At 42.2% G+C, this 19,469-nt stretch overlaps 2 protein-coding genes across 6 annotated transcripts; one reads left to right on the top strand and one right to left on the bottom strand.

Moving 5' to 3' along the window:
* Positions 1–319: 319 nt before the first annotated feature.
* tcaim (T cell activation inhibitor, mitochondrial) lies at positions 320–8,605 on the top strand. The gene is made up of 10 exons (XM_053431810.1): positions 320–871; positions 1,917–2,049; positions 2,664–2,814; positions 2,896–3,151; positions 3,379–3,501; positions 4,624–4,721; positions 5,803–5,894; positions 5,976–6,208; positions 6,293–6,424; positions 6,527–8,605. The coding sequence occupies exons 1-10, from the start codon at positions 837–839 to the stop codon at positions 6,750–6,752; spliced, it is 1,479 nt and encodes a 492-aa protein (XP_053287785.1). The 5' UTR covers positions 320–836; the 3' UTR covers positions 6,753–8,605.
* Positions 8,522–18,565, bottom strand: cnot10 (CCR4-NOT transcription complex, subunit 10). Of its 5 annotated transcripts, none has more exons than XM_053431805.1 (19): positions 18,353–18,565; positions 16,748–16,839; positions 15,918–16,079; positions 15,651–15,801; positions 14,960–15,132; positions 14,747–14,830; positions 14,586–14,669; positions 14,369–14,486; positions 14,097–14,246; positions 13,537–13,739; positions 12,932–13,053; positions 12,267–12,446; positions 11,587–11,667; positions 11,354–11,467; positions 11,041–11,171; positions 10,927–10,959; positions 10,556–10,683; positions 9,348–9,423; positions 8,522–8,899 (listed from the first exon to the last, which is right to left on the bottom strand). In XM_053431805.1, the coding sequence occupies exons 1-19, from the start codon at positions 18,366–18,368 to the stop codon at positions 8,757–8,759; spliced, it is 2,241 nt and encodes a 746-aa protein (XP_053287780.1). In that variant the 5' UTR covers positions 18,369–18,565; the 3' UTR covers positions 8,522–8,756. The 5 variants fall into 5 exon arrangements, with proteins under 5 accessions (XP_053287780.1, XP_053287782.1, XP_053287783.1 ...); XM_053431807.1 differs by having other exon boundaries at positions 10,556–10,680; XM_053431808.1 differs by having other exon boundaries at positions 14,993–15,132.
* Between the last annotated feature and the right edge of the window lie 904 nt (positions 18,566–19,469).

The raw sequence follows: 19,469 nt of genomic DNA, 5'->3' as shown, positions 1-19,469 counted from the left end.
AATGGATCAGCCGGTGATCGAACCACCAACTGGTTAATTTCCTGCTCCAACTGGAATGGCTCAGAGTGTTTTCCCCTGTTACGTTTTACTCCTGCTGAGGGCAGAGGATGGATGACAGATGATAGATGGATGGATGGATGGATGGATGGATGGATAGATAGATGGATAAATAGATGGACGACAAGTCCCCTTATTAAATCACATTAAAAAAAAACTCCAGATCCGGATTTTTTGTTAGATCTGCCATGTCTCCCTCCAGTCCAGCAGGGGGCGGTAATTATGAAGAAAGGAAACGGTCTGGCTCCTCGGACGAATAGCAGAAGAAGAAGAAGTAAGGTCATCATTAGGATCCATCATGGAGGCACAGTGATTTCTCCAACTTAACAACTCGCCTTGATAACAAGTTGATGGTGTGGACAATAAGCTGTGTTGTGATCAGCTGCATACAGAGCAGATAGCTGAGTTGATGCTAGTTGAAAATGCTAACTGGACCTATGGTCTGTTGTCATTGAGTAGAAGTCAAACGAGGCTGAAGCCCTGAACTGAACCTGACAGCACAGACACCCCGAGGTGCTTGTTGTTGTCTGTGTGAGCTCAGTACACCTGCTGTGGTGAGTCTGTCAAACTGTCAACACAGGGACGGTTTAGCCAGCTAACGGGCTAGCTAACACAGTGTGGCGATATTCAAATGATGTAGTGGTGACTTTAGAGCCATGGATACGGAGTCAGTCATGTCCTCCTGGCTGCCTGACCGGAATGATTGACACAGCAGCCCTGCTCATGGACTGGACCAGCTCAATGGTTTCACACTCGTCTGTTGACAAGCAGCACCAGCGATGTCTGTGAGCTCGCTCTTGCGGTGCAGCCTCAGGTAACACTGCTCTGAGATGTTGTGTGATGGTAGAACAACTTGCATTGTTACATCTGCAGCTGTGTCAACTTCAGCTCCACACCGAAGACCAGTGTCTGTGACCCACATTGCGAGGTGGGCCACTTCAGGCCATGAGGTGGCACCTGTGGCCTGGACTGAATGGATCTGAGTCTAAATCTGCCCACTTGTAAAGTAGCACATATCCCAAAACAATGATCTTAAAGTGGCCCATGTGGTAAATGGTGAACAGGGCCCAAATGGCACAAAACTAGGTCTTTAGGCACCTTCAGTTGACATGCGATATTCCTATGGCTTACTTGTACCGTGTTGGTCAGATCACTGTGTTGCAGCTTTGGCCTAATCTTGGCCAAAACAATCTTGGCCAAAACAATTTTGCCTCACTGGAATGTCTTTCAGTGTCTGTACGAACTTAGATTAGATTTATTGAGTACAGAATAAACTCTAATGATAAAATGTCACGTAATATTATTCTGTGCAGGGGGAGGCAGAAAACCCAGTGGGCTTATTTTGAATCCTCTACCTAAATATTGTTAAAATTTCACAAAATTTGACTATATGAAGTTCTCATGCAGAAAATAATAATATAGAATCTCTACCCACGGGAGTCAACAAATTAACAACATGTATAGCCTACAAAACAGAACACTGTCTATCATCAATAATAAAGTAAAACATGTGTGTATATTGCATATTTCTGCCAAGGCCCAACAGTCCCCTTATATTCTATCGCGTGGAACCAAAATTTGAATTGTAAAAAATATTCTTTCGTCACAAGGAAATCAACCAGCAGCTCCTTTAACTTACTGAATCCACAATACCACAATGGGATTAACTGAATAGAGAAATGTGGGCAGAACGATCATTGTCCAATATGGTGACGTCGGGATTTGGCGGCATGACGAAGCAGATGTGACAGAAAGAAATAGATCTGGTTTCCACAGCCAATATTTACCCACAGAGGAACGAGGCGGACGATGGGATGGAAGTATAACATTGGTTAACCACCAATTTGTTTCCCCTGCAGGCTGGAGCGGAAACACGTGGCCACTCGTCTAGTCCAGCAGAGAGCTCTGTCAGGGGCAGATACTGTCAACGCACTCAGACCGTTTTACTTTGCTGTCCATCCAGACTTCTTTGGTCAACATCCCAGAGAACGGGTATGTTGGTTGTTCAACAAGTCATAAATGCAAATAAATATGATGTTGTAAAGCAAACCAATCAGAAATGATTCAGCTTTTATTGTTAATCTATCAGTAGATGAGCATGGAGAAATGTAAGGTTTAATGTATGTGTGTTCTTGTACAGATATATTTTTGAGGACTACTTTTTATTACTGTTTATATTATTATAACCAATACAAATATTTTGGTAAAGTGAGGCCATTTTGGCTGGTCCTCACTTTCAGACCCTCTTCCAATGAGCAGTTTGAGGGTTAAGACTTGTTTTAGGGTTAGAATAAGGTGTGGGTGAGGTATTTAGTGTGAAGGTTAAGATGAAGGGTCTATGGGAGTGCAGAATGCCAATGAGTGTCCTTACTAAGATAGAATAAAAAGCGCGTGTGTAAATGTGTGCATGTGTTCATGCATGTTCTTGGCCCATGTCTCATTCTTTTACCTAGTTATGTGGAAATTCATTCAGCAGTTTTAAGGCCAACCTGCGGACAAGCGAACTGCTGCAAAAACGTAACCTCCTTGGTCGAGCTAATTCTGATCATGAGCTTGTAGAATAGGCAGCTTCACCCCTGTGTGACATCTCATGTTTTGTGTTATAGGAAGTGAATGAGAACTCATTAAAGAGACTTAATGGCTATTTGGAAAACCTGCAGAAGCATGGCTCACGCTCACTTCAGCCAATGAAGCTCACCTTTTATGTCAGGGACACGAAAGAGAACAGTGATATGCAGCCAGACCTCCTCTGCCCAGGTAACATTTCCATCAACACTGCTCATTATAAATTTGTAAGTTCTGTATTTAGAAATCAAAAATCTCCCTCCTTGTTCTCAGGGTTCCGGTCAGTGAGTTTCACCCTTCAGACACACGATGTCTTGAGCACAGTGATCAACGTGTTGAAGTCCTGCAGCCTGTCCGTGGAGCACATGAAAGCCCTGAGAGCAAGCGCAGAGACGTCTAAAAATCCACGTGAGGCAGGTGTGCCTTTCTATAGACCCATCAAATGGGATAAGAGCTACTACATCTTCACTGGTTTCAGGGACCCTGAGCAGGAGCTGCAGCAGGCCAGGGAAATTGAGCCTTCACTCAGGTTAGTAAGACTGAACTTCACTGAACTTCTTCATAGATATAATACATGTACATATGCATATATAATATGTCTGTTTGTATGGACATGATGTAGAATGTAAACTTGACTGATTAGTAGAGGCAGGGTTAATTTTACTTAAGTCATGAAATGAAAACAACATTTTTGTGTCATTCACATGTTAATGCCCGTCATGTAGGAGAAGCCTCATGTTTCCTTTTCTCTTTCAGCTTGTGGCTGAGAAACAATGAGCCTGAAGCAACGAAGAAGCACAGCGCTAGTCTTCCTCGGAGAGAGGAGCTGAACAGACTGAAGAGGGAGCTGTGTCACAGATTCGATCTGGCTGATATCAGGTACTGCACTGTTTCAACACTAAAGCTGCTTATAGATGTCCACTGAACCCTAGAGATCATCTGGACTTTCCACAGAAGAACTGTATTGCTGAATGGAAATGTCCAAGTGAAGGCCTCTAGACTTTCTGCAGAGTTTCTCAGTCCAGCCCTCTAGTAAACAGTCTGTAGCAAGTTCAGAGGAGCCAACGTGAGAACAAGCAGGAGATCCTCTGCAGGATTCACTGTGAGCGAGTGCACTTTAACGACGTTTTTAACCATAAGGCACCATATAAAAATAATACAAATTAGATGACAACTGCTGCACCACCTCTCACCTGACTACTCTGGAGATGTCCGTGTTGTTGTGGACACATCTGAGCAGAGAGTCTTCTGCTGTGATGTTAATGTGTGAAAGGCAAACTCCGGAGAAAGTCGCGACTCACTTTTCCTGACGTGTGGAAAATGGTTTGAGTCAGTGCTGTGGGAGCTTCTAACAAACAGTGCATTCTAGCTGAATGTGTGTACTCACCTGTCTCATCAATCTAATAAGACATATGTTTCTAATAATCAGCATCTTACTAGGTCCAGTATCCTGGCCCTTTAGTTTTCAATAGAGAGAAAATCTAATTGTGTTGGTTTCACTCACAGGTTCATTTACATGACATAAGAGTGAAAGTTGTGGCAATAGTACACTTATCATGACTGGAACTGTTGAGCTTTAATTCAAGGCTGTGCATGGACTAGTTAGAAGCTGTTTACATTATCATGAAGAAGAGGACATTCAGTATGTTGCTAGTGGTCTAGTGGCAGCAACTTGGACTTTGGGCAGAGACGGTCTGTGGTTTGTCTCTGGTTCGACTCCACGGAGAGACAACAAAAGACGAACCTGGATTGATCTGTCCAAAAAATCCAAGAGTCTCCCTACCCTGTCTAGTGCCCCTGAGCAAGGCACCTTACTCCCCCAACATCTGCTCCCCGAGCGCCGTACATGGTCGCTCACTGCTCTGTGTGTCCTGCACCAGATGGGTCAAAAGCAGAGGTTAAATTTCTCTACCTGCATGAGTGTGCCTTTGCATGTCTGTGCATGTGTTTGGGACTAATAAATGCATCTTAATCGTAATCTTAATATGATTCCTGGTACAGGTGGCAGCGCAGCTGGGGAGTGGCCCACAGATGCTGTCAGCTTCAGAGTCTGAGCCGTCTGTCACAGCAGAGCCCAGAGGCCCTGGTCCACCTGCAAGGTACAGTGTCACAGTCGAGGACAGTAATCCACGTCTCTATACCCGGGTCTGTCTGTCCAACCATAGCTTGTGATTTCACCTAATTTGAAGGCCAAATACCTGACATATTCAAGCATGCTTCTTATTTGTATTAATTGTCTCCTAATGTTTTTCATTTCCACCCTTTCCCTGTGTCTTCAAGTGTTGTACTTCTATGCATTTAAAATGGATGCGTGTAAACTTTATCATGTATTTTGGAGCTCACATGCAAATCAGTTGTACAATATTTACCTGATCCACTCATCAGTGTAAAGGGCCCTCTGGTCGGCTGAGTACACATATGGCCAGACAACCCACTTGTGTGGTGTAGCTGATGAGATTACATACAAAGAGATTAAAGGCTCCTTGAAATATAGCCATGTGATGTGAGTTACCATGGCAACTTCCAAATATACATAACACAGAGAAAAAGTAACATGGGAATGTCTCAGCCACAGTGTGCCCCGGGACAGTGTTCAGGGATCACACGGTACCGTAAAACATGGACATATTTATAATAACATAATGTATCTTGCAACCAGTTCACTATTAGTCAGGAAGAATGTTTCCAGTTCTGATGAAACAGAAATCTGGTGACTTGGTGTGTTACAATACATTTATGGAAGATTTATGTTTAGAAAAAAATGACTTGCTGGTAACTTGTAAAAAAAAATCTGGACAGAGAGGAGGGTTACAACTTGAAAAGGAAATAAAATTGAAAAAATCGACCCTCGCAACAATTAAGTACAAAATACAAGAAGAGGAAGGGAAAGCAGGTTGGCATATCTAAAAAGACAATAGTGTTGTAATACGAGGACACAGACACTAGGGGGAGAGTGGAGTTTAATTTCCAATTTTTGTTCGATTTGATGATTTGCTACTAAATATTTTAGTTTTCGTGGCAGACATCATTTTTTTTTTTTTGATGAATGAAATTTTTTTATTAGAAATTCATTAGTGATTATTGGTTTATTATGTGTGACATCACATCTCTTTTGAGTCACTGTGTCATTCTGACTCTGGCAAACTTCCTCTTTAATCTGCTCCTCCACTTTCTCTCCAGGACACACTGTTATGTTTGCTGACCAGTCGGGGATGAACGCCTCTGGACACGTTATGCTGGGAACCATGGATGTTCATAATCAGTGGACCAAAGTAATGCAGCTACAGCTCTTCTGCTGTCACATGTTACCTGTGTGTTCCGCTCTGTCTTCTGACCCCTGCTTGTATGTCCAGATGTTTCAGCAGCTGTCCAGCTATCGTAGCCTGCAGCAGCAGACAGACTGGCTGAAGGAGAGGATCAGCCTCCTGCTGGGTGGTGCTCAGGTGGTCCACATGGCTAGACTGGGACCAGTTCAGCCTATCTCTGAGCATTACAGCACCCTCAACACCTTCCATAAGAGCCTGATGTCTGGACACCTTCGCCTGCACCCCAGAAGTCTGCAGGGGCTCAACGTGTCATTGGCAAAGTTAGAAGTCACATTAACGTGCTTCAAACACTTGAGTCGCTGCTCTTTACGTTCTACTTAACTTGTTGTTTGTGTCAATTACAGTGACCGCTCTAACCTTAGTCTTCATGAGATGGGGCAGTTCATCATCCCAACCAACTGTGACCCTCCCAAGCTGCAGGTCTTCCTCCAAAGCCACGCCCCGGAGGCCAGAATGCGCACCAATCGCAAAAAACAGTGAGTCAAATGTACTTCATCTGATCATAGGTGACAATGTGAGAGGTCCTGACCCAGATCATGGGAACCTGCCCCTTAAACCCTGCTGTCGTGTTTGTCCAGGCTGCAGGTAGAGGAGGATGCTGTGGTGAAGCAGTGTCTCCAGAGTCTTTCTCTGAGGAGTCTGTCCAAGGAGCCCAGTGTCAGTTCCAGTCAAATGATCCTGTGCTGTAAAAGGCTGCTGGAGCAGCGCTCCCCCCTCATGCAGGGCCTACACATCTGTGTCTCTCACTTCTACTCGGTCTTGCAGGACGGGGACCTGTGTCTTCCCTGGGACTGGAAGAGCTGAGTTAGAGAGACACAGTCCCAGGTGCAGGATATCATTCGGTCCAGAGTTGGAAAGAAATGTTTCAGCGGTTTGATGTTGTTTAGGCAACAAATACACATCTGGAACAGGACTGTTTGTTAGATATCAGGTCACAACAGATGCCATATCTGATGGTTCTCAAGGGAAAACTCAAGTGTTTCATTCAAGCTGGACCCTGTAGGATTATCCAATAAAAAGCACTTTATCCTCCTGCTGGAAAAGCCCCACAGGACAATCGGGTTGGTCAGCAGAGGTCAAAGCTTCCCAACCTGGGGTTAGGACTCCCCTGGGTGTTGCAAAATTAGTTTTTACATGAAAGGGAAACAATTAACTATACTGATGGATATACTTTTCTCCACTGTTTGCTAATTTACTAACTTGACAATCTGTATAGGCCATGTTTGACTTGTAATGGCCAGAAGACAAACGGTACGGAACCATATTAAAAGTGTAATAGGATTGAGGTTTCCAGGGTTAAAACGATGTCAAAGGCTTGGTCTGAGAAAGTCAGTATTTATTGTTGCTGTGTGAATTGCACTGGGAAGGAATTCAATAATGATTCTGTAACACACACTACCAGAGAGCTATATGTAAACAGAAGTACTAAATACACCATTAATTTCAAAAGCCACCGGTTACTACTCTAATTGACTGACATGAGTTTATCTTGCTTTAAATAAACCTGGAGTCTGACTTCATCTAAAGGCCTCTGTGCTTGTTCACAGGAAAAGTGACAGAATGGGGAAGATGATAGATGAGAAGTCGGGAGTTTCAAACCATAGGTTCATTGTTCATCTAGAGATCAGAACAGAAACTTATTTATGTGACTATGGGAAGACATTTAACCAGGCATTAAGAAACCTACTGTGTCATGTAACCTTATGAAGCATGTAGTGTCATCTGTATGTCATGTGTAGAGAAAGGACTCACCAGGACTGAGATATATGACAAGGGATTGCTTCACTGAAAGGAGCTTTTGCAGACATGAGACATTTCAGATGCTGGATTAGAGTCTGAGTCCTTCGGCTATGGATCCAAGCTTATTTTGTGGCAGGGTGTGTTTAAGCAATACAGTGAAACACACAGGAAGGTGGAGAGATCTGATCCCTGGCCTTGTCTGAAATCTCTCCATCTTTTACCACTCATTCACTGCTGCCTCTACTGACACTAGGTAGTGAGCAGTAACCTGGGACTTTAAACCTTTTACCTTCATCTTAAAGCATCACTGCTGTGGTTGTAATCATCACACCTAAAAAATGTGGACCTAATAAAATGAAACTGTTAATTGTGACTCCCATTAATGGGAGAGGACACTGGACTGGGATTTGATCATTAATCACATTCGCTCCCTCTCTTCAGTGCAACCTTTTTTATGCAATAACATGTCACACAGTATATTGTTATACATTAAAATGTAATGCTTTAGGGGCCATGCTGTAATTTGCATATCCTAATGCTGGTATTATTGTTTGCATGATTCACAGTCCAAATCTGCCACCTGTATTTGTCGAGTAATGTATAGAGTTGCCATGTAAACAAGTGTTTTGTATACTGAAATCAGAGAAATGTCATAATCCTCATCAGAAAAAGAACAAAGCCAAAATCTAATTATATTTTCAAACCTAGTTGATCCATGGGTTTATAGAGAGAGGGTCAATCCAGCATTGAGGGGGTGATCACTGTCAGGAGGTGATCACTGTGGCTTCCACTGCTCACCAAGCAAAACTAGAGGTATTCAAGAGTCACACGACTAACAGTAAATAAAATTTATTTTAATTGCTCAGACAACACACTGGTTCCTTAGTCAAATGGAAATAAAATGTGAGCTGGTCTCAGTTCATGGAGCAGAACTCTTCACTCATCAACCAGAGCCAAGTCTCCATTTCATTCGGCTCCTGATGCTGAGGGGAAGCAGCTTCATAAATAGGGTTGTGTGATGTGTTAGTGTGTGTATGCAGTTCGGGGTTCAGAGGAAGAGGAGGAGGCTCATTTGCGCTGCACTTGTGTAAAGGACGAGGGCAGTTGGAAGGGCTGGACCTGTTTCTTGCGGGAGTCTGGCGAGACCCTCTGGACTGCCGTGGGCAGCAGCTGGTTCCGTTTGATGATCTGCAGAGCCAGCTGGGTGTTTCCTGAGGAGATTACAAAGAGCACGGTATAACCTCCTGATACTAACCACTCACTTGCATACTGAAGGGAAAAGTTAAAAGCAGCACGTCACACTCAGAGGCTAAATCACATGTTTGGAGAGCCAATAAGCCAATAGTAGCTGAAAGCTCTGTCCCAGTCTGTACTAACTTAATGACCAAAATGTAGATTTAATACTACTACTCTCTTCAGTGTTATGTAGAGAGGGCAGAATTCATTGTTCCATCAATGGTGGCAAGTCAAGCAGCAATTTGATTGGTGATTTCTTTCGTTAATGGCATTGTGTGTTAGCATTGGGTTATCTCTGTCAAATATTAGAATCAGTTTGATGATCTGAAATATCAAAGCGTGACAAACCTTTTAAGGAGAACTGACATGAGCAGAATATTAACAACCACAAGTATTCAGAGGGGCTGGACATGGAGTTCTCACCGTTCTGTAGCTCTAAGTAGACTCCCAGCAGGATCGCTTCCGGTGGAATCTCCTTGGTGTTCACCATTGATGCTGCCTAATGACGACAACACAAATCACACCTGGATGAGCTCTAAAATAATACTTCACTGTAAAATGATTTGAACGAGAAAGTTTTCCAAGCTCAAAGCAAAACTTTGCATCTTTACACACTGACAGAAAGTCTTTAAAGAATTGTCTGCTTTAAAGCTTCCACTGGGTGACATCATCAGAGTGAACTATGTTTGTTTTCATTGTTACACAGATGATACACAACTGTACACTGCTGCTGAGCCAAATGATGATAAAGCTCTGCACTCTACTACTCAATGGTCTTTCAACTACATGGATGAGCAACAATTTCCCGAAGCTTAACGAGGACAAAACTGAAATCTTTTCAGTTGGCCCAAAATCAAAAAGAGAAATGCTGAAAAAGAATCTGGGTCAGCCAATTCCTTGCATTATATCAGAAGTGACAAGTCTCTGTGTTATCTTAGACTCAGATCAGAGTTTCAGAGTAATCTGACTGAATAACTGTATTGCACTTTTTACAGGCCTCCCAAAGAAAACAATAGACTCCAGCTCTTTAAGATCTCGGCTGCTTAGCTGTTAACCAGAACCAAGAGGAGAGAACACATTAGTCCACCTCTAGCTGTTCCACGATTTCTTGGCAAAGGTAAGGATGCTCGTTTGAAACAAACATTAGGGTTAACATCTCCTCCGTAAATGTAGATTACACTGAAATGTGTGTATGCCTTTAAATTAAGATTTGACTGGGATGTGACTCCTTGGAAGAAGAGCTTAAGTAGCTCAATTAAAACCATGGGCTGTTTGTTACAGACATTGCTACTGACTGAGTTGATGAGCTGCTACAAGACTCAGCCAAAGAGCAATAATTAACTCACAATTCATTTCCATCAATAACTTTGTCTTATGTCTGTAATCCTACATCCTCTTCAATTTACCCACGGTTACTATCAAGTAATGTACATGAAGAGGCGCTGCTGTACTGTTCTGGGGTCAAAAGTTAAGCTGAACACCTCATAATACTTAATATAAGGCAAGGCAAAGCAATTGTATGTATGAAGCACATTTCATACAATGAGGTAGTCAGAAGGTGCTCAGGAAGAATAAATTAATTGTCACATTTCCAGAACCTGCATACGTTATGGTGCTGTTGCCTTGGTTACCTGATGCAGGCACTTGCGGGCCTTGTCATACTCGCTCCTCAGGCAGTAGGCGCTGCCCAGGTTGAAGAGCATCATGGCCCGAGCTGATGTCACACTGCTTGGGTAACATAGTGGTGTCTGCTTCCCTGCTGTACACACATAGGACACATATGAAGGGATATTTTTAGTTATATCTGTAATATTTCTGCTTATTCTTTAGTCTTGGTTTGAAGCTCTGATATCATTTAGAAAGCAAGTGTACATTAGAGTTAATCCATTTCGTCTTGTGTACTTTTAATGTCTAATATTCCTATTTAAACCTACTATAGGTGAGATTTTTGTTTGTTTCAAGTATGAAACATACATTAATGGATTAAACAAACCAGACTCACAGGACTCGACAGGATCATCTCCTTTCTCAGTCCCTGTTGACGAAAAACAAACCACACATTAATAAACAAGTCTACATGTCATCTTTTTTGGGGTAGTGTGGAAAAGCCACCGACCTTGGTCTTGTTCACTGCTCAGCACTCCCATCGACACGTCACTGACATTCTCTGGGTTGAGATGAGCAATGGCGTCAGAGATCCTGTCCAATGAGATGAGGGCTTCAGCAGCATAGAGGTGACCCAGGAACCTGAACGCACATTAGGAGAACCAGAACATGTTGGTATTCAGAGTATAAGACGACACTGCTGATCAATCCTTGAAATGATTCTGGACAGAACCTTAAAGCATCAGCGAGGTCATTTGTGGCGGCCTGAGAGAGACAGCAGGTGAACCAACAGATGGATTTGAAAAGCAGGGACTAGGACTTACTTGAGCGATCCAGACACCTTGGTTTGATGCAGCAGTTTCTCAGCATGATTTAGAGCCATCAGATTGTCTCCCAGTGCCAATGCCACATACGCACTGCATGCCAGGATGGAGCACCTGCATATTGAACAGTTGACATTAGTTTCCCGTACAGGTTAGTTAGTGTTACTGGATGGGGAATCGTGTTAGCTGAACTGTGGTGAAAAGAAAAAATGCTTGGAAATAAGCCTCATTACCTGAGATTTTCAACTTCCTGTTTTCTGAGCGGAGATGATGGAGCTGCAGATAAGAACTTATCAGCCTCCTGACCTTTCCCACTACAAAACATAACAACAGCATTCATCAGAACACATTTCCAACTCAACTGGGATAAAGTACAGTCACAAACTGTATCAGATACTTCACAGTATCTGCGAATGAGACCGTCAACATGGAGCTGATCTGAAAAAGTAGGTGTAGACAAGGAGCAAAACCTCCCTGTTTGTTCAGAAGGTAGAATTGATCATTCGGTTAAACAGCTCCCACTATTAATGTGTGACTAGCACTACGCTGGTAAATTCATGTGTGTTTGCTGTTTCAAAGTGGGAATCAGAGCAGACTGATACATTTGTAAAAGCTATCATATTGTTTTGCTTGGATTAGCTGAGAGAAACCTTGAAATCTTTAAGAGAGTTCATTTTCACAGGAATAAACACACAGATGAAACTCAAAAAGGGGATCCTGTGTCTCATCAATTATACTGATTAAATAGTTTATTGAATTTTTTTTAAATGACAATCTGCACATCTAGCATGCTCTGTTAAAGGAATAGTGAAATTTGAAGAACAAGACTGAGGAGGAGACTTTAACAGAGGATGTAGGTTTGCAGATCTACTACTTTCGACTGTTTTGCGCTCGGTATTCATTCGGGTCTGACCTGCAGGCATCACTGTTCTCGCTGCCGCTCTCTGTGCTTCCTGATTGACTGAAGCTCTTGGAGCCGTTCTCTGTCTTGGTGTCCTGCTGTTGATGTTCAGGCAGCAGCAGCAGAGCGTTCCTCAAGCAGATGGCTGCAAACTCCATACTGGCAACTGGTATCGCTGCTGACTGGCCCTCACTGTATGAAACACACAAACACAGAGTAAGGAAAAATTTTATCTTCAATATAGACTTGATGAAATGCTCACTCTAAACATTTTGTATCCTAAATTCTGGGGCTGGGGACCAAACTTAACTTGAAAATTGCGTAACGATCTGTCTGATGTGGTCAAATAACAACAAAGTAACAAGTGGGCATCGCCTGTTATCATATCATGATACATATGATGAAACGATACATTCCATGTGCTGACCTGACCATATCAACTAGTTCTGTTAATGGTAGTAATCCTGTCATAACAATAACTAGAAAATATGTCCTCTGTCAAGGAATATTGGCTCCCAAAATTGATGAAAATATACAATTAACTGTCACAGAAATAATATGAACTCAGGTAAAGGGTACATCAGGCTACTGCATTCAGTAAACTGATATGCCCTTCAGTGTCATTTGATTTGCGGGCTTCAGGGCTGGAATTTGGACTCGTCAGAGTTAAAACTGACCTGTAGATGGTATTTTGGGTAGACTGGGATGCCAAGACAATCTTGCGATGGTAGCCCTGTCCAACAATAGACTGAACTATACCCTTTTTACAAGGTAAACCTTTGCTCTCCTGCTCCGAGCCCTGAAAACACAAAGACATGAAAGAACTTTGTATGATTTTCTATTCACCTTTAAACCACTTACAACTCTAAACAATTTTTTTTAAAGAAAACTAGGTGGCACATGGTGTTATATGAATAATTACTGAAGTAAACGGTCTAAAATAAATCGTTATTAGAAAATATACACTGACCCAGAACATAATATATATATATTATTTTTTTAAACCTTAGTAAGTTTTCCTTCCTATACCAGATATTAATATAGAATTAAATATTGAACAAATATGGAAAATAGATAAAATAAGATTTAAATTAAGATTAAATAAAAAGCAACTAGGCTAAATTGCAGAATTAGATTAGATTCAACTTTATTATCATTGCACAGTACAAGTACATATACAACGAAATGCAGTTTAGCATCTAACCAGAAGTGCAAAAAAAGGCAGTAAAAGTGCAGAGTATTGTGCATGTAAACTGCAGGAACAACATCAGTTCAGTCTTACCCCTTTGTTGGCAGCGATGCAGCACTCTGCGAGCCGTAACCACAACCGAGGGTTGGAGTGGTAAACCTGCACCGCCTCCATCAGACACTCAAATGCTGCCAGAGGCCTGCCGATGTGCAGCAGCTGAATACCACAGTTATAGAGCAGCTCATAGCGCTTGTTGGCTAGTAGAGCACACATGGGGATGCCTGTGAACTTCTTAGCTGGAGAATAAGGTAACAATACAAAAAAGGGACATGTTACTATTGAGTACCACGGGTTAATACATTATCACTTGGCATGGTTCAAAAGAGGTGTACACTTTACACTATGATAGTGATGATAACATTAGTGATCAAAGCAGATTCAACAACAGGTTTTAGGAGAAACAATGTCCATGTTACTCTGCATAAACCACAGAGCTATTTCTTTGTTCTGATCATTATTTAAACAATGACTGTTTGCAGGATAGTAGAAATTATGAAGAGTAGGTTGCAATCGCGCTTCAAGATGTTTCTTTGGATTCTTTGGTGTGAATCCGTTATAACCACTGTTAATCCCACATGAGTGTAGCTGCTTACATTGGCCGTTGTTGCCGTCCCCCAGCTGTGCACAGGTGTGGTCGTTCTCTTGCAGCGCCTTCTTGAAGTAGAAAATGCCGAGGTTATGTTTCCCCATGGCAAAGTGAATGCAGCCCAGATTGTTCCAGAACATACATCGAACACATTCACCTGAATGAAACAAATGAGGACACGTGCACAATAGTTAGTTACATCTCCAGTGAAAACCAAGCATTGTTAAATCACACGTATAAAAGGAAACCATCAATCCTGAGAGGCACAGAGGTCGTCACCTGTCTTAATGGGACCAGGATGCTCTGCAATGTTGGAGCTGTTCAATAGCTTCACTGCTTTCCGGTAGTTTCCTCTGAGGTACTCAAAATTACTCTTGAGGAAGAGAGAGGGTGAAGACTGGGGAGAGGGAAGGAAACAGAGGTCAGACGGAGAACCAGGAGAGGGTAGGCACCTTTTTCATTATTTCCAAACGATTGTGTGAAAGACGTGACTCACATTCCCTGCTGTGTTCATCACGGATTTGATCTCCCTTTTACAGGCCTTGGAAGATTTCATCTGAATGTAGGCTCTCACTTTGTACTACAAAAGAAATAATCGTCAGCCACTGTCAACACACAGGAGGCAAACAGAGAGCAGTGGATATTAACAGCTCTTACCTGGTGCATCTTTGATTTGGCTGCCTCGATCATGGCTGCAAACTCTGCTTTCTGGTGGGCTCCTTCTTTGTTTGAACTGTTGTTCTGTAATCAAGCACATTACTCACTCAACAGCTTATAAATGTGCTTGATTCAACTTCCTTCTTAAAAGGAAACAGGTTTTAAAACATAACATGTTCAAATATAATCAGATTGTGTAGGACTGTAGTTTACTTTTTTTAATGATGCAGTAGTGCATTGGAGTACCTCTCCTTTGCCATTCTTGCTGCTGCCTTGCACAGAGAGTTTATCCAGCACAGCCAAAAGGTGGAGGGCCTTCTCTGGCTGGAAGGTGAGCAGGTACAGATCCACCAGCAGGAAGCACACAGCCTGAGCAAACTTCTCTTCTAGGACAAATAACACAATGACTGCATGCCAAACTCACGTCTTACACATGGACCCTTATCAGGCACCAAGACTAAGTGTACCACAGAGCATAATTTAGACTGCTGGACACTAGAGGATTGTCAACTCTTGACTAATTTTAGAAAACATGGACGCCCACAGACATAATGACACATTTACCGATTTTTTTATCTTATAATCTTCAAACAGTAGCTGATTTGGCCAGAACGTAAGACCACACACTTAATAATAAATAGCTTACATGTTTGATATTTACCATTCATATCAAACCTGTTTAAATAACAAAAACTATCCTTCTATATTATACATCAATCACACAGCTGTACAGGCAGTGTGGGGTCAATTTGATGTTCAGTCTCAGACACTTCAGCACACGGAATGGTGGAGACTGGGATCGAACCGCCAGGAAATCTGGTTAGTGGATGATCAGCTCTACCTACTGACCCATAGCATAACTGAAGGAGTAAACTTAAGAAAAATGTTAAGTACAACAACGTACCAAATGGTTCCAGAAACTGGTACAACCTCTCTCCTATTAAGATGGCTTCAGAGTACTGTCGCATATGGTAGTGGATGATGGCTTGATTATAGTACAGCAAACTGTTTTCAACATCGTCCAACCCATCGACATCTTCTGCTGACGTGTGAACCTAAAAGATAAAGACAGAACGATTGAAGACATGCAAGACATCATGATGGAGTCTTGTGTTTGTCTGGAGCTTGATTCTGAACTCTAGGCATTAGAAAAACACATTTCTGCAGTTACCTGGTTCTTCATTGTGATTAGGGTCTGCTTCAGAGTCCCTGTGGTCGACTGACCACTTTTATAAAATTCTACAACAGCTTTATTCAGGGCGATCTTGTAGTCCTCTTTGTTGAGCTCCTGCAGGGCATCAAGGTGTTTGAGAGACTCCTCATACTTCCCTGCCTGTGAGGAACACAGAGGTTTGTTTCAGCAAATGTGTAACTGGCGATGTGTGATTTGCAACAGGAGAATTTCTCACCAATGTTTAAATGGCTCACAAATCAAAACGATCTCCATGCTTCAGTCACAAGCATGGGCATGCAATACCCTTGTGGTACTTAGATTTGTTTCACAAAACCATTATCAGAAAACAACACAGGGTGATCACTTGTGAGAGAAGAGCTGCCCCTCTGTAACAATACTGTACAACCACAAGTGAACTGAGTGATTCTTTCAACATATCCAAGAGTGAGACTTCTATCTACATGAACGCAAATTGCATCCTGTCACCGTCAGTCTATAGCAGTCTTTCAAATCTCAAACTTTGCTTTGTATAACAAAAGTTATTAAACTCTAGGACATTTTACATATTTTGAACCATAACCTTAATAATTTTGGATCAAGAAGATCTCTATATAAAGCTTGATCTACTTTTATTGTTTGGCTGTCTTTCTCTAAATTTTGCATCTCCAGCAGCTCAGTATGGTGAGTGAATTTTTTATTTTTTTTGTGAACTATCCCTTTAAGCTTACACACTGGTCCAAGCTGTTTTGATGGATGTCCGAGTGTTTCTGCAAAGAACACAAATGCTTTTGTGCAGAGTTTGATAGTAAAGAAAGGAGATGATTTACCGAAAATGCCTCATGTGCGCTGGCTGCCATTTCTTTCTCATGGTCAGTCATTCCAGGTGATGATGAGCTGTCATGTTTTGCTTCGTTTTGTTCTGATCAAAATGAAAAGGAAGGAAAAAACATCAACTTTACATAAAATTCGATTGGGTTAAAAGTGCAAATGGGGCGAGAGACGTTAACAGACTGTGGTGACTCAGCGACACTCAGTGGCTACTTGATTAGGAACATCATACTAATAGTGGGTAGTTTCTCCATTTGCTCTGAAACCAGTTTGAGATGACTTTTGCTATGGGACAAGGAGCCTTGTCATGCTGGAAGTAGCCTGTAGAAAATGGCAAATTGGCATTAAGTGGTGAACATGGTCACCAACAACTATCGGATAGGCTGTGACATTAAAACTCTGCAAACTGCCACTGATGGAAACATGTGAATTACTTGTCCCCTCCGTCACGGCACCTATTTTGTGGAAGCTTCAATGTCTCTGAGTGTATTTGGAAAATTCAGTAAAATCAGGTGGTATTTATCAAGCAGCCTGTGTTCAAGAACAAATAATCAGATAAGATTATCCAGCCTTCAATTGTCCGGTGTTGATGAGCCTGCATCGACTGCTGCCTCAGCTCTCTGTCCTTGGCTGACACGAGTTGAACCCAACATAGTCTCCTCAAGGTTTCACAGGCTGTGCTTCCAGATGTGCCTTTCTGCTCTCCACAGAGGTCACATGGTTGTGTTGAATTACTGTTTTCTTCGTGTCAGCTTGCCCCAGTCTGATTCTTCTACCTCCCTCATCGACAGTGTTCTTGCCACTCAAAAGAGGATTTTCATTTTACAATCTTTGTTTTTAAACTGAGAAACTGCCATGGCATTGGAAAACACAGGTTGTGATATACATCAACAATGGTCCTCCCATCTCTACCCCGTGTGAACCTGTTTACCGTGACTGCAGGCTATAACGTTTTGACGATTGGCTGAGACCCACGTTAAAGTGACCGCTAGACGTACGTCACGTGACAGTTGGTTTACAATCTGTGAGCCACATGTTATTACCTCGCACAAAATACGGTCAGTTATACAACACATGAAGTTTACAAAATCTATAATAATCCTCCTCAGTGTCTATTGCGTTTGATCAACTCACAGCAGCTTTATTGATTATCGCAAACATGTGAGGCGGGGAACAGGTTCAGCAACACTGGCTGTTCGTTACCCACTGTTATTGGGCGCCTGTGGGATAACATCATTTTACTGTTGGTGATATTGAGGCTCGGGCTATTTATGTCGTTTATATACAGGTGATACGCAGGACACCTTAAAGTGACGTTTGTGCAGGAAGTTTTGCCCGAACGAGTCTTCGCGCAACATGCATCTCGGCTAAGCTAACGCTAAGCGAGAAAGGCGTTGTGTGTGTATGTGTGTGTGGGAGAAGCTAAGGTCGCAGAGACTACGGAGCACAACATCACCTTGTGACCCATGGGGAACTTCATGGCCGATTCTACCCAATGTACTTCGCCGCTTATCCATCAGACAAACTACACGAAAAACACCGAATCTGTTCACGGAGATCAAGCTAACTCCCAAGCTACCCAGCTAGCGTTAACTGACACTTACCTGAATTTTCTGCCATTTTGGGGTCGTTTTCGAGGACGGTTCGGAAATGTTCTTCCGCGATTAGGGTAGTATTATATTAAATGTCCACTGGCCGGTGACGGGGACGTTTAAATGACAGATGGATACTTAATTCCCAGTGTTTCAGGCATTTATTCCAGCTGAAATCCGTCTTGTCCGCTCTAAACAGATTCTTCTTCGCTGGTTAGTGACAGATTGCTGCCGAAGCGCTTTACGGCAACACCGCCGCCTATCGGCCTTCCGCTGCCATGACCAGAGCCTCTGGAAAATATACCTGTATATGTCCCTGCAACACCAGACAACACAGACAACAACAGACAACACCACAAACCCCTGACAACACAGTAAACACCAGACAACACCAGAAAACATCAGACAACACCAGATAACACTACAGACCACCAGACAACACAGAGAACAACAGATGTTTATCTGTTGTTCTCTTGTGACCTCCTGGATCAGTTGTTGGAGCGGTCTAGGATAATTTCGGTGGATCCTTGGAATGTACCCTTACGGATGTAACATTAAGTCTGAAAGTCTGTGCATTGGTTTTGTGACCCTTTCCAGATCGATAGATTGCAGTGACTTTGTTTCACATTTGTTGTTGAATAACTGTAGTTCAAAGCATCATGTGCTGCTTTTGTAAATAGCATGCTTCACATTATCAGATATGTTCTAAGTAAAGTTTGGTTTGAACAGGTCTGGCAGTAATCATATCTGGGTCTAGACAGCTTCCTTCCACTAAAGTATATGAAATCATCATGAGAAAACGAAAACTTCTATATACAAAAATAGAAGAAACCAGGAAGATGGCCAATATGTTTCAAATCATTTCTGTAGTTCGTGCTTTAATTTTAATTTCAACAAATTCCCGATGGATGAAAATCCTATATTACTTTAAAATGTGTGCATGATTTAATTTGTAAAAAAAAAATATTCTAATGTCATGTCAGGAACAATTTCACTTTTTAGTCTGATCACCCTGTTTTGTTCTTTCAATGTATACTCTGCTATGAATACTTTTATTCCGCTAACGGTAGTGACTTTACTTTATCCAGCCCGAGTTCAACCACAGACAGTGATTTCCCTTGGAAATTTT

Source organism: Pleuronectes platessa, chromosome 10, assembly GCF_947347685.1.
Source record: "Pleuronectes platessa chromosome 10, fPlePla1.1, whole genome shotgun sequence".
Taxonomy (NCBI): Eukaryota; Metazoa; Chordata; class Actinopteri; order Pleuronectiformes; family Pleuronectidae; genus Pleuronectes; species Pleuronectes platessa.
The sequence above is the reverse complement of the archived record's forward strand: the minus strand, read 5'-3'. Positions and strand labels throughout refer to the sequence as shown.

Excerpts from the sequence above, each read along its gene's own strand:
- cnot10 (XM_053431805.1), bottom strand. Across the intron at positions 13,054-13,536 it reads GCATCGCTGCCAACAAAGGG|GGCTCGGAGCAGGAGAGCAA; the intron begins GTAAGACTGAAC and ends TTGTGTTTTCAG. Across the intron at positions 11,468-11,586 it reads CAGGAAGTTGAAAATCTCAG|GTGCTCCATCCTGGCATGCA; the intron begins GTAATGAGGCTT and ends TTCAATATGCAG.
- tcaim (XM_053431810.1), top strand. The coding sequence starts at position 837 with ATGTCTGTGAGCTCGCTCTTGCGGTGCAGCCTCAG. Across the intron at positions 872-1,916 it reads CTCTTGCGGTGCAGCCTCAG|GCTGGAGCGGAAACACGTGG; the intron begins GTAACACTGCTC and ends TTTCCCCTGCAG. Across the intron at positions 6,425-6,526 it reads CGCACCAATCGCAAAAAACA|GCTGCAGGTAGAGGAGGATG; the intron begins GTGAGTCAAATG and ends GTGTTTGTCCAG.